This window comes from Nicotiana attenuata, chromosome 2 (genome assembly GCF_001879085.1).
Source record: "Nicotiana attenuata strain UT chromosome 2, NIATTr2, whole genome shotgun sequence".
Lineage (NCBI taxonomy): Eukaryota > Viridiplantae > Streptophyta > Magnoliopsida > Solanales > Solanaceae > Nicotiana > Nicotiana attenuata.
The window spans coordinates 39,783,079-39,796,449 of NC_031990.1; the positions used below are offsets into that span (position 1 = coordinate 39,783,079).

The window sequence follows — 13,371 nt, forward strand, 5'->3', positions numbered from 1 at the left end:
ACCCCCACCCTGCCCAGGGCACCTTCGCTCCCTCGGCGAAGACGAAAAATCAGGACAGAGTCTGTTGAAAACTTTCCAATTAAACTGTTCCTTTTGATAATCACAGCTGCAAAGGATCTTGTGAGCTTCTTCTATATCTTCCACAGTGGTATGTATGATTAGTTCTCTTCACCTTTTTATAGAATTTTGGAATTGGCTCTTGAAATTTTGATTCTTCGTTATTACTTTCTTGAATTTGGTTTTCTGATGGATTCAAGAAGGGTCTGCGTCTCGTTTAATTATCTTTGGGTTTTGTGTTTTTTAAAGCTCTACTATTTTGTTTTAGGACTTAGGAGTATTCTACTTTAATTCGAAATTACTGCTGGTAAATAATTGAATTTCAAAAGTAACAAAAAAAGTTTCTGATTTTCCATAAATATTGAATAAAAATGTGTTGATAGTAATAGATTGAGAAGGGGGAAAAGCAGAAATCTAAGACTCGGTTTTTAATTCAAAGATCCTGGCTTTCTTTGAATGCTCTTGGGTATGGAGCTTTATTTAGACAGAATTGTACTGGGCACTGTTGAATCTCTCGGTTTTTTGTTTGATTCTGTGTAGAGATTTTTTTTTTCTTAAAAAAAAAACTAAGGTGGTAGACGGACAATCTGCTGGAGAAAAAGAATAAAATTTGTTAGGGGAGAAAAAGAAAGAAGACGAATGAAGGCAAAATACAAGAGGAATATAAGGTTATTCACCTAATTTATTTCGGAAAGCACGGTATTCTAGCATCTTGGTCCAAAGCACTGGTCACATGGTTAGTCAAAACTATAACAATTTGTAGATATATTTTTATTTCATGAGAAAAAGATGAGTTTTCATTATAGGGTAACATATTGATATTTTCTTCCAGTTAATGCCATTTGAAAACCTGAAGCAATCATTGGTTCTCCCGGTTTTGGCAATGTCCAGATATATTATCTTCTTTTTGCTTCATTATCTTTTGGAAATAATAAAGGGTTAACCCTGCAAATTGGATATACTGCAAATGAAAGGAAATCTTGTATATCTTGTCTTGGAGTTTCTCATGAGCAATTTCCCCTTCTGTGGCAGGTTATTTGCATAGTGTTCTCTCTCATTGTGCTGAGAATGAGTTGAATATCAAGATACGCAAAATGGGACCTGAATTAGAGAACAAGCAAAACGCAGACATGATTTTGGAGGCTTCTGCAAAGAAGCAGAACGGAACTGATTCTAAAGAACTTGAAGCTAGTCATGTAAGCAACTATGAAGACTGTACCTCATTGGCTGAACAAGTAAAGGGAGTCCATGGCTGTGAGGATGATGAAATTGATATTACAGAATGTACAAGACCAGCTAATAATGTGCTGGTGGAATCAGACAAGGAAGAATTGACAGAGAGTTCAAGTTCTTTTGAGAGTATTTTTTCTGAAGCAGAGAATTGCTGCACAACTATGAGTGATGCCGAGTGTACATCAGAATACAACGGTGACGCTACATCAAGACTAGCATTTAGTGGATTTGGTGACATATTTAGGATGACGTATGTATTACTTCTCCTAGATCCTTATTTCTTGGATATCCCTATTTTTTTTCTCTATAGGCTGCATCTTGTTTTCTGGTGCCTTGAATTTGATGATTCATATGTGAATAAACATTAGAATCCATTGCTTCATTCATCAGAAAAGGAAACTGATTGCAGAACTCAAGTTCTCTTTCTTGACATTTTGTCAGTGGGTAAACTCATACTAGCATTTTTAGCTTTGCACAATCATGTACAAAAAGTTGCTCATCTTTATTTTCCGTTGCATGATATGAATTGAACCTAAAGATGATTTCATGAGTATTTTCTTTAGGATTTTATGGCTGCTAATTTTAGACCTTAATGGCCTTATTTGTGATAAAATGAGCTAATTGAGAACATTGCCATCATGCCTAGTAAGAGCTATTCCGGGTTTGTGGTGGGTTTACTTGTTTGTCACTGATTGTTTGGGCATTTAATTAGGTTGAGAGAAAGAGATAGAGTATTGGCTGGCATGTGAATGATAAATCAATAAAAAGGTAATACCTTCCAAATAGAGAAAGATGGTGATAGCCATTTTATCTATTCTATAACTCTAACAAAAGCCGGAGTTTGCAAAAGTTACATAGAGGAGAGAAATAAACTCTGGAAATTGATGAGTGGGTGGAGAGTGAGTGGTTACTGTTAAAATGTGCTCTGGTGGCACAATCATGCCAGTGAACATGCGCCGGCACATCCATTAAAGTCAATTTTCTTGTTACATTAAATGAATGGGTTTGTCTGAAGAATTATCTATGCATGGTTTAGTTGTTAAACCAAGCTGTTTTTCTTTTTTGGATAATGGTGGTGGTCGGGCCAGCTTGTGCGCACTTCAACTAATTCACCTGGTATATACTACCTTCCACCAATATAGGTATTGGGCAACTCTTCCACCAAGGTTTCGGCATATAGAAAGAATTCACTTAGTGTCACCTCTACTAAGATTTGAACCTTGGTTTCGTTACTCAGATTTTCAACCTCGAGGGTACCCTCCTAGGGCAGTTGTACAACCAAGTCTGCCATGAACTGACTTTTGAGGTTCTTGTTCACAGTCAGAACTAACTAGTTGTCTCATCGTTGACTTGTGTCAAGGTTCATGCGTCAGATTCAACATTCGTTGAGGGGTGCTGTAGTTCTTTTTGTTGTGTTTTGTCCCTTTCCAGAGTAAGAGAATATCTGTAAAAACCTTAACATTTACCTTGTTATTGTCCTTTAGGAGGAAAAAGGTGACCCCTCATTGGAGAGACTTTGTACAACCTCTTAGGCAGCGATGCAAGTTGATTGAATTGAAACTCCATATGCTTCAGTCTCGAGCTCGAAAATATGAGAAACAAATGGGGGATATCAAGTGTCAGATGCAACGTCAGCTGGGAAGTGTTGAATTGGAAGGTTTAGGTTCAAAGTCACTTCCATTTTCTTGTAATAGTTTAAGAGATAAGGTTGTGAAGAGAAAGAAGAGAAGAAGAACTGAAGACACACTGGATATAGCAGCTTATATGTCTCATCATCCCTTGTTTTCTTTCTTTGGTAATATTTTCATTTGTTGTCCTTTAGCCAGATATTCTTATTTTCAATTGCAAGTCATGAATTTATATTTGTGAATTGCAGAAAAGAGAAACTCAATTGCTGATGGTTCTTTTCCGGACAATGAGCTGGGAAAAATAGGTAAGGATGCATACTTTTCTTAATCTTGAGCTGCAATTGCTATTGTTTTGTGTTGCTTCTTGGTGGAAAAATATTTTGATAACATCAAAATAGCAATGGATACATTGTTCCTATTCATGTCTCTTGCTCCCCAATATTAATGGCAATTGCACACACAACTGAGGTTATGTTTGGATGTGTATGAATTGGACCTCTCTTGAGACACGTGCTGTTTGGTTAAGAATTCATAATTATCTCTCGAGTCCAAGTATCTTCAATGTTGCACACAGATGTTAAAGATTGTAGGTTTTCAAGTTCACGTTGTACTTTTCCTTTTTGAGTTTCTGAGATTTGTTGATGAAGTTGATCCCGAATCTTGTGGCCTCTAATTCCGCCAAAATGCTACATGTCCTATTTTGCTTCCATTGTGCAGTTAAAATTAATTAGTTCTTTCATTGATGGTACAAGATTGCTTGAACCTACGCTCAGTCATTTAGTTAGGTTATAGAGGACCGGGTTGGTGGAGGAATAAAACTCATACTTAGCTAAGATTCCTAAAACGAAGGACAACAAAGCACCGAGAACTAAAGATAGTGAAAAGAGAGTGAGTTTTAAAGGAGTGGCATACGTATGGTCGACAACACTAGAGGTGACACATATGTGCATGCATATGAAGAATGCTGCTTGTTGGAGTAAAATTAGTTACGATTATTAGGTTGATGCAGATAAAAAACCCAAATTGGGTATAACACTCTCACATAGGACATAAAAAGGCATAGTTTTAGGCCTTCGGTCTCGAGGGAATTTGTGTTCCCACATTGGTGGGTAACGGGTTACTTGGTCTCCTTATATGGTCTTGGGCAGTCCTCACCTCATGAGCTAACTTTTGGGTTTGAGTTAAGCTTAAGGTCCACTTCTTCTCATGGTATCAGAGCCATGTCCATGAAATGGGTGTATTAGAAATGATTTCTTAACAAGTTTTGACAAGGGAAGGCGGCATCAAATAAGATGGAGATGTTATTTCAATTGATTGCTCGACATAATTTCGAGGATAACTTTAAAGATCTTGGTATGTTTTGTGATAGACAAACAACACTGATAAAATTAGTTCTATAGAAGTAATGAAATACGGAGAGAATATGAGTATTAGAAAAGCATGTGGTCGAAATAGAATTCGTATGGAGGTTGGAAGTGCCTTAGAGAAGTTGGACTAGCACTGCTATCAAGCTATCCAGTGTTATATTAAATGGAAAAATGGAGAATTAGTGGAGAATGATTACCCTGATTCCAATTTTCTTTCTTTTAATTATGCAATCTATCGTGGTATCTATGAAAGTTAGAGAAGACCCTAATGTGAAGAGATCGATGAGTTTTTGATCTTCTTTATATAGGAAATTAAAGAAATTAATGGAATGAAGAGCCCCTTCAACTTCAATGCATTGTCTTTTGCACTTCCCTAGAACTTATGTACGCCGAAACTGTTAGTACTTAGTAAGAGTATAAACTAGAGACATCACAAGGGTAATAGAGAACTAGATTGAAATTATGATTGATAAATCTATGCCATATTTTTGTTCAGAAAATTAAGGGTAAGAGAGGAAGACGAATTTCCCGTATTCATCAACCTAGAGAAAGCATATAAAAAAGTGCCAAGGACTTGGCTTGGTAAGAATGGGATTTATGTCAAATATGTAAATGCGATAAAGCATATGTCAGAGAAATTGGTTATGAGTATGAGAACTCAATTTGAGGAGATATAGAGGAGTTTTCTAATTCCGTGGGTCTAGGAATCTGCCCTAAGCTGTTATTGTATACCCTAGCCAGAATGAGGGAACCAACAAGGATAAAATACGATGGTGTTTGCTAATTGTGGATTATATTGTGTTAATTGACTTGTTAGAATAGTCATGTAAATAGGAGTAAATAAATAACCCTAATCCAATATATATTAGGAGTAGGACATGTTATGTGTGTATATATATAGGGCTCATTGTAACATATGAATATACATCAATAATATATTTTCTCCCGTGCTTTCTCACATGGTATCAGAGCAACCGTGAGAAATTTATCGTTGTGCATCATTCCAACGATATCCGGGAAGAAACAACTCAGTCACCGTGCAATTTTCCGGTGACCTAAGTGACTAATTGCGTCAAAGTCACTAATTATCAGTGTTGTGCAAAAACCAACACCACCACAGGGTTCCCAAGGCTCCGGCGACCAAACCCCAGTAAACCCCACCGGAAAACACCCCCTCACGCGCCCTCACGCGCCGGCGATATTCCGGCAAATCTGACCCACGCGCCCCCACGCGCCGGCGCGTGAGCACTGTCTAATGACCTTGATTCAGTACGTGACCAGATTTTGGCTAGTCCAACCGTCCCCACAGTTGATGATTTATTCTCTCGATTACTTCGCCTTGCTGCAGCACCTAGTCACCCAGTGAGCTCATCACAGACACTTGACTCATCTGTCCTCGTATCCCAATCAGTGGACAATCGGGCATCTCGTACTATGGAGAATAGACGAGGAGGAGGTCGTTTTGGAAGATCTAGACCCAAGTGCTCCTATTGTCATAAACTTGGACACACTCGTGATGTATGCTATTCTTTACATGGCCGCCCAACCAAAAATGCTTATGTTGCACAGACTGAGACTACAGGTAACCAGGGATTTTCTTTATCTGAAGGGGAGTATAATGAGTTCCTTCAGTATCGAGCAAGTAAGCAGACATCTCCACAAATAGCTTCTGTTGCTCAGACTAATACTTCTGTTGCTGGTAATTCTTTTGCTTGTGTTTCCCAGTCTAGTCCTCCTGGACAATGGGTTGTGGACTCAGCCGCTTCTGATCATACCTCTGGTAATAAATCACTTTTGTCAAATATTGCGTATTCACAGTCTCTTCCCACTGTTACTTTAGCCAATGAGTCTCAAACCAAAGCAAAAGGAGTTGGACAAGCGAATCCCCTACCCTCTGTCACTCTAGATTCCGTTCTCTATGTCCCTGGCTGTCCTTTTAATCTTGCATCTGTTAGTCGTTTGACTCGTGCCCTCCATTGTGGTATATATTTTATTGATGATTCTTTTATTATGCAGGACCGCAGTACAGGGCAGACGATTGGAACAGGACTTGAATCAGAAGGGCTTTACTACCTTAACTCCCTAAAATCCTCCAAGGCATGTCTAGTTACAGATCCTCCGGACCTAATTCATAGACGTTTAGGACATCCAAGCTTATCCAAGCTTCAGAAGATGGTGCCTGGTTTGTCTAGTTTATCCACATTAGAGTGCGAGTCATGTCAGCTCGGGAAACATACCCGAGCCTCCTATCCTCGTAGTATTGAGAGTCACGCAGAGTCTATTTTTTCTTTAGTTCACTCTGATATATGGGGTCCTAGTAGAGTCAGTTCAACCTTGGGATTTCGTTATTTTGTTAGTTTTATTGATGATCATTCAAGATGTACTTGGATTTTCTTAATGAAAGATCGTTCTGAGTTGTTTTCTATATTCCAGAATTTTTGTGCTGAAATTAAAAATCAATTTGGTGTTTCTATTCGCACTTTTCGCACTGATAATGCCTTAGAATATTTATCCTCTCAATTTCAGCAGTTTATGACTTCTCAAGGAATTATTCATCAGACCTCTTGTCCTTATACCCCTCAGCAAAATGGGGTTGCAGAGAGAAAGAATAGGCACATCATTGAGACTGCTCGCACACTTCTCATTGAATCTCATGTTCCGCTGCGTTTTTGGGGCGATGCAGTTCTCACAGCTTGTTATTTAGTTAATCGGATGCCTTCCTCTCCCATCCAGAATCAGATACCGTATGCAGTATTGTTTCCCCAATCACCCGTATACTCCCCCGGGAAAGATAAGTTAGCTCCTCGTGCTCTCAAGTGTGTCTTCCTTGGTTATTCTCGTGTTCAGAAGGGATATCGTTGTTACTCACTTGATCTTCGTAGGTACTTTATGTCCTCTGACGTCACATTTTTTGAGTCTAAACCTTTCTTTACCTCTTCTGACCTTTCTGACCCCCTTGATATATTTGAGGTCTTACCTATACCGACCTTTAAGGAGTCTACTATAGCTCCTCCTTCACCTTCCGCCACAGAAGTCTTACCCGAGTCTCCTATAGCTCCTCCTTCACCTTCCGCTATAGAAGTCTTATCCATTCCAGCCGTTGAGGAGTCTAGTGTGGCTCTTCCTAGACTCCCTGCCACAGGAACACCACTTTTGACATATCATCGTCGTCCGCGCCCAGCATCAGGTCCAGCTGATTCACGTCCTACACCTGACCCTGCTAATACTGCGGACTTGTCTCCTCTTAATCAACCGATTGCACTTCGGAAAGGTATACGGACCACCCTTAATCCTAATCCCCATTATGTCGGTTTGAGTTATCATCGTTTGTCATCACCCTATTATGCTTTTCTATCTTCTTTGTCCTCTGTTTCCATCCCTAAGTCTACAGGTGAAGCATTGTCTCATCCAGGATGGCGACAGGATATGATTGACGAGATGTCTGCTTTACATGCGAGTGGTACTTGGGAGCTCGTCCCTCTTCCTTCAGGTAAATCTACTGTTGGTTGTCGTTGGGTGTATGCAGTCAAGGTTGGTCCGGATAGTAAGGTTGATCGTCTTAAGGCTCGTCTTGTTGCCAAAGGATATACTCAGATATTTGGGCTCGATTACAGTGATACCTTCTCTCCTGTGGCTAAGATAGCATCAGTCCGCCTTTTTCTATCCATGGCTGCTGTTCGCCATTGGCCCCTCTATCAGCTAGACATTAAGAATGCTTTTTTACACGGTGACCTTGAGGATGAAGTTTATATGGAGCAACCACCTGGGTTTGTTGCTCAAGGGGAGTCTCGTGGCCTTGTATGTCGCTTGCGTCGGTCACTTTATGGTCTAAAGCAGTCTCCTCGAGCCTGGTTTGGTAAGTTCAGCACAGTTATTCGAGAATTTGGCATGATTCAGAGTGAAGCTGATCACTGTCTCTGTATTTATCTGGTGGTCTATGTTGACGACATTGTTATTACCGGCAATGACCAGGATGGTATTACTAAATTGAAGCAACATCTCTTGCAACACTTTCAGACTAAGGATCTGGGCAAACTAAAGTATTTTCTGGGTATTGAGGTCGCTCAGTCTAGCTCAGGTGTTGTGATCTCACAACGAAAGTATGCCTTAGATATTCTTGAAGAGACAGGAATGACAGGTTGTAGACCGGTTGACACTCCGATGGATCCGAATTCTAAACTTATGCCAGGACAGGGGGAGCCTCTTAGCGATGCTGCAAGATATAGACGGTTGGTTGGTAAATTAAATTACCTTACAGTGACAAGACCTGACATTTCCTTTTCTGTGAGTGTTGTGAGTCAGTTTATGGATTCTCCGTGTGATAGTCATTGGAATGCAGTTGTTCGCATTCTTCGGTATATAAAATCAGCTCCAGGCAAAGGTTTATTGTTTGAGGGTCGAGGCCATGAGCAGATCGTTGGATACTCAGATGCTGATTGGGCAGGATAACCTTCTGATAGACGTTCTACGTCTGGATATTGTGTCTTGGTAGGAGGAAATTTTGTGTCCTGGAAGAGCAAGAAACAGAATGTGGTTGCTCGGTCTAGTGCAGAAGCAGAATATCGAGCGATGGCTATGGCGACATGTGAGCTAATTTGGATCAAACAGTTGCTCAAGGAGTTGAAATTTGGTGAGATTAGTCAGATGGGACTTGTGTGTGATAATCAAGCTGCTCTTCATATTGCGTCAAATCCAGTGTTCCATGAGAGAACTAAACACATTGAGATTGACTGTCACTTTGTTAGAGAAAAGATACTCTCGGGAGATATTGCTACAAAGTTTGTGAAGTCGAATGATCAGCTTGCAGATATTTTCACCAAGTCCCTCACTGGTCCTCGTATTAACTACATATGTAACAAGCTCGGTACATATGATTTATATGCACCAGCTTGAGGGGGAGTGTTAGAATAGTCATGTAAATAGGAGTAAATAAATAACCCTAATCCAATATATATTAGGAGTAGGACATGTTATGTGTGTATATATATAGGGCTCATTGTAACATATGAATATACATCAATAATATATTTTCTCCCGTGCTTTCTCACATGACTAAACTAGCTAGAGAGTCCGCAAAAGATGGAACGGTGGTAAAACACTTAGAGAGCAAGGAAACTCACAACTGGCCCATAAAAATGAGACCCGAACCAGCACTTCTATAAATTGGGCCTTGGCTGTCCTGGAAACATATCGGACTGGGACCGGGCCAAGGCTTTTCGACCCCTCATCCGGATCAGCACAGCCCAGATCAGCCCAAAACTACAAAAGAAAATATGAAGAAACGTTGGAATAATTTGAAAGTAGTTCTGCACCAGTTTATGGATTTTCTGGATTTGTTAGGAGGGACTGATGGTGGTTGTTTTGGGATGTTCTTTGTATCTTTTTGTACCATCTTGGTACCTTTTTAATAAACTTTTACCTTGTAAAAAAAAATAATTTGAAAATAGTTGAAAGTTTTAATTACCAACAACCCCTTCAAAAGACTTGCAATCTCTTGAAATTGGTATGACTTCGTTAAGGACAATACAATGGAAGCAAAGGGATTATATAGGCGATATTGTTTAATTGTGATTTAGTGGTAGTTGGTGTTACACACTTACACTTGCATTATGTTCTGTGTTTGTTAAGAGTATTTTTAGCTAGTGTTTGGCTATAGATTTCCAAATTTATTTGAAAAATCTGATTTGGGTGAAGTTTGGTTTGAAGATGAAAATGTGTTTGGGCATAAGTTTTCAAAACATATTTCACTTTTTTTTTTGTTTTGAAAAACATGAAACATGGCTTATACCCACAAGTTCTAAAAACTATCACAAATACCCAACAGAATCTTTATCGATAACATTCATTATATTATCGCAACCCATAGTCATGAACATAAATAAATTTGGTACAAAATTATCATTTTTATAATGAACTACATAATGCAATACCGAGAAGACGAAGCAGCATTGTTACAAAATAATAAATGGTGGGCTCTTTTATAAAATACAAAAATTTGGGGCAATTTTTAATAAATGTAATAGTGATATTTGCGCCAGAGCTGGTTTTGGATTTTGGGTTTTTGGGAATTTGCCAAAATGTAGATAAAATCTATGGCCAAACATGTATTTGCCAAAAACACCCCAAATATATTTTGGCAAAATCTATGGCCAAACGGGTCCTTAGTGTCCTTAGAAACTTGTATATTTTAGTAGGAATAAGTAATAGAAACTTCTGTTATAAATGGGCCCAAATACAACGAAATGGATGCAAAGAATTGATATAGCCGACCCAGTTAGTATAGATTGAGGTATGGTTGATTATTTGATTCATTCTGACCCCCAACTGTGTATATTCATCTCATCTTTGAAGTTGGTCTGACATATAACAGTTTTCTTTCGTAAATGTGATCCTATACAAAATTCCATCTGTTGTATGTGCTTAATCTCTCGTGCTGGTTTTCTTCTAGTTGTTCTGCGCATTTAATCATTTCACTTCTTAATTCTGTAGCCATCTGCTCAGACAAGAACAATGCTGATGATGAGTTTGAGATTCAAGATGACTTGCACCAACGACCTGCCGATGGTGATACTTCCTTGGAGAAAATACTCCGCAACATTTGGGTTCTTCAGTCACAAGTTATCCAGCTTAAAACTAGACTTGACAAGGTAACAAGTGAGAACGCTGGAGTGTTCTCAAGCACTGATGACTTGAAATCACTTCTACCATGTAATGCTTTGGCCAGCTTAGCTCGAAGTTCTGCCTCTCTTCCGGACAATCGGGTCAAAATGCCAGTAGGATCTTGTGATGTTGTATCACAGCTGATATCTGAGTATAATATGACCGTGCCTGTCAGTGCAGCTTCAAGCCGTGGAAAAGCGGTGAACATCTCTGATATGAATGAAAGCAAAGACCGTTCCTTTCTTTTGGATACAAACACCAGTGTAAGTACTTCAACATGATTCACTATTCTTCATTTAATGTTGTTCTTGGGTACCGTGTATGGGCCTTATCATTCATCATTGATCATTCTCATGGTTTTCAAATTAGGTAGGTGAAATGATGGGATATGTGTTTTTTTCCTATAGATTTTCATTTTATATTCCATTTTTCTGAGTGATCTCTCTCGCTGTCTTTGTTACTTCCTGCTTTTACTTTAATAGTTGGTGGTTAAATAGTTCCTTCTATCGGGAAAGCAGTCAAACTCAATACTAATCGCCTTGGAAAAGTTTGGTGGCTTTGGAAGTAGATGTCTATTTTACCTGAAGTGAGGGAGATATAACTGTTCCTACCCACTGTTCCAACTAGCAGAATGCTTGTACTTTAGATTTCTACGGACACTATAACCTCGTGATTTGATTTTTGTGCTTTCTTCTTTTCTTCTTCCTTAGTTGTCTATGGTTTTCTTTGGCATTGTCTGTTGGCGATTTGGTCCTCATCCCACTGTGCTTTTGGATACTGAAAAATCTCTTCTAACTAAGCATTATCGATAATTATAGTGGTCTTAGAGGAAAAGGCTTTGATGAGGCCAAGTAATATGTCTTCTAGCTTGCATTTTTTGGCTAGTCATGAATATTCTTCATATTGTGTGATGAAGAGCTAAAACTTCTTTGCTACTCAATTGCTGAATTGATGCTTGTAATATGTCTCGGATTCATGAAATCATATTTGAAATGTGCAGCCTGAAGATGGTGTTCTGATCTACTATCAAAGAATGAAGGAAGAGATGACTAATTTTGAGGAATTCAAGATTCATTCTGTGGAAAAGCCTCAGGTTTTAGAGAGTGTGCAGAAGGGTACCATCCCAACCAGTCCCCCAGATCCAGATCTTGCCCTGGATGATCAACCAGCTCCAAAAATTCGTTCTATTTCCAGGCTTACTGCCCCTAAGAGCAAGAAGAAGAAGGCTCGACGGAGAGCTGGTAAAAGGAATTACTGATCTTCAGCTTAGCTTTCGTGGTTGCAGTATATATCTGATTCAGTGATCTAGTAGAAGGTGATTGAAGTTGATTTCTATTCGTCACTTCTCTTTGGACATAAAACCAACATGTAAATTCGACTCGAATCTCAACTGTCCTGTAAATGCACGAAAACCACAATAACTATTCCTCAATCTCAAGTTACATTTTTCAGGTAAATGATGTAGTCAAATGCCTCAAGAAACAGCAGGATTGAGTTTGATTTGCTTATTTCTTGTCTTTCTATATCAGCACACCAATTGCCCCCTTATCCACTGGTTGTAATTGGAGGTCCATGCTAGTTTCTTGTTCTATTGAGCATAAATATTATCAGAAATTTTAATAAATAACGGAACTAATTAGGATGGGCAGAATGTGAATTGGTGGTTGTAATTCTCGAAATGAGGAAAATTGATCTTAATTTTTGCAGAATGTCATGCATTAATCTCTAGAATGCCTTTTTAAAATCCATGTTGGAGAAAATTTGGGAGTGGCCATATCGAAACTGTGGTTTAAGATTAGAAACATGTCATCTTTGAAATATTTTGAAAAATAATACTCTAATCGAAGTTTTATTAATTCCAAAGTTAATGTCTGTGATAGAATGATATGAAATCATGAATTTTCTATTGGCTTCGTGCGACTGCGTAGGTGTGTTAATTTGTCCAAAAAGAAATCAGTAACTAATATATAGAAGAGAAATAGGTAGAGATGCAACCTATTCTTTTTTACATTTCCTCAAGTAATCTGGATATATTTGAATGGAAATGAAACAAAAAACTGAATTCCGTTACCGGGAATCGAACCCGGGTCTCCTGGGTGAAAGCCAGATATCCTAACCGCTGGACGATAACGGAATTGTTGTGAGCTTCTCTGAGTATTAACTATATAACGCCTAACATGAATACAAAAACTAGAAATGTAAATGCAGAATTGTATATCCTCTAAGATTAAATATGTAAATTAAGAAAAAGTGAACCATGACTTCATTTTATTAGCTGGTACATTGACTAAAAAGATTGTCAAATGCGTAAATATGAGAGATAATTTTTCACCTTCTGAAAGAAAAAGAAAAACAACGTAAAACGACCACTTTTAGCAACAACAACAACAACATACCCACTATAATCCCACTAGTGGGGTCTGGGG

The 13,371-nt window shown here is 38.7% G+C and overlaps 1 protein-coding gene and 1 non-coding gene across 2 annotated transcripts in view; one reads left to right on the forward strand and one right to left on the reverse strand.

Annotated features, from left to right (window-relative positions):
* LOC109207682 overlaps positions 1 to 12,468 on the forward strand; it is a 12,590-nt gene extending 122 nt beyond the window's left edge. Inside the window, exons 1-6 of the mRNA XM_019370652.1 lie at positions 1 to 148; positions 1,090 to 1,540; positions 2,775 to 3,085; positions 3,167 to 3,223; positions 10,775 to 11,208; positions 11,946 to 12,468. The exon at positions 1 to 148 is cut by the window's left edge and continues 122 nt beyond it. Coding sequence (XP_019226197.1) covers positions 1,152 to 1,540; positions 2,775 to 3,085; positions 3,167 to 3,223; positions 10,775 to 11,208; positions 11,946 to 12,203 — 1,449 coding nt within the window. The 5' untranslated portion in view covers positions 1 to 148; positions 1,090 to 1,151 and the 3' untranslated portion in view covers positions 12,204 to 12,468. The remainder of the gene's footprint in view (positions 149 to 1,089; positions 1,541 to 2,774; positions 3,086 to 3,166; positions 3,224 to 10,774; positions 11,209 to 11,945) is intronic.
* Positions 13,008 to 13,079, reverse strand: TRNAE-UUC. The gene has a single exon. It is a non-coding gene; the product is annotated as a tRNA-Glu (tRNA).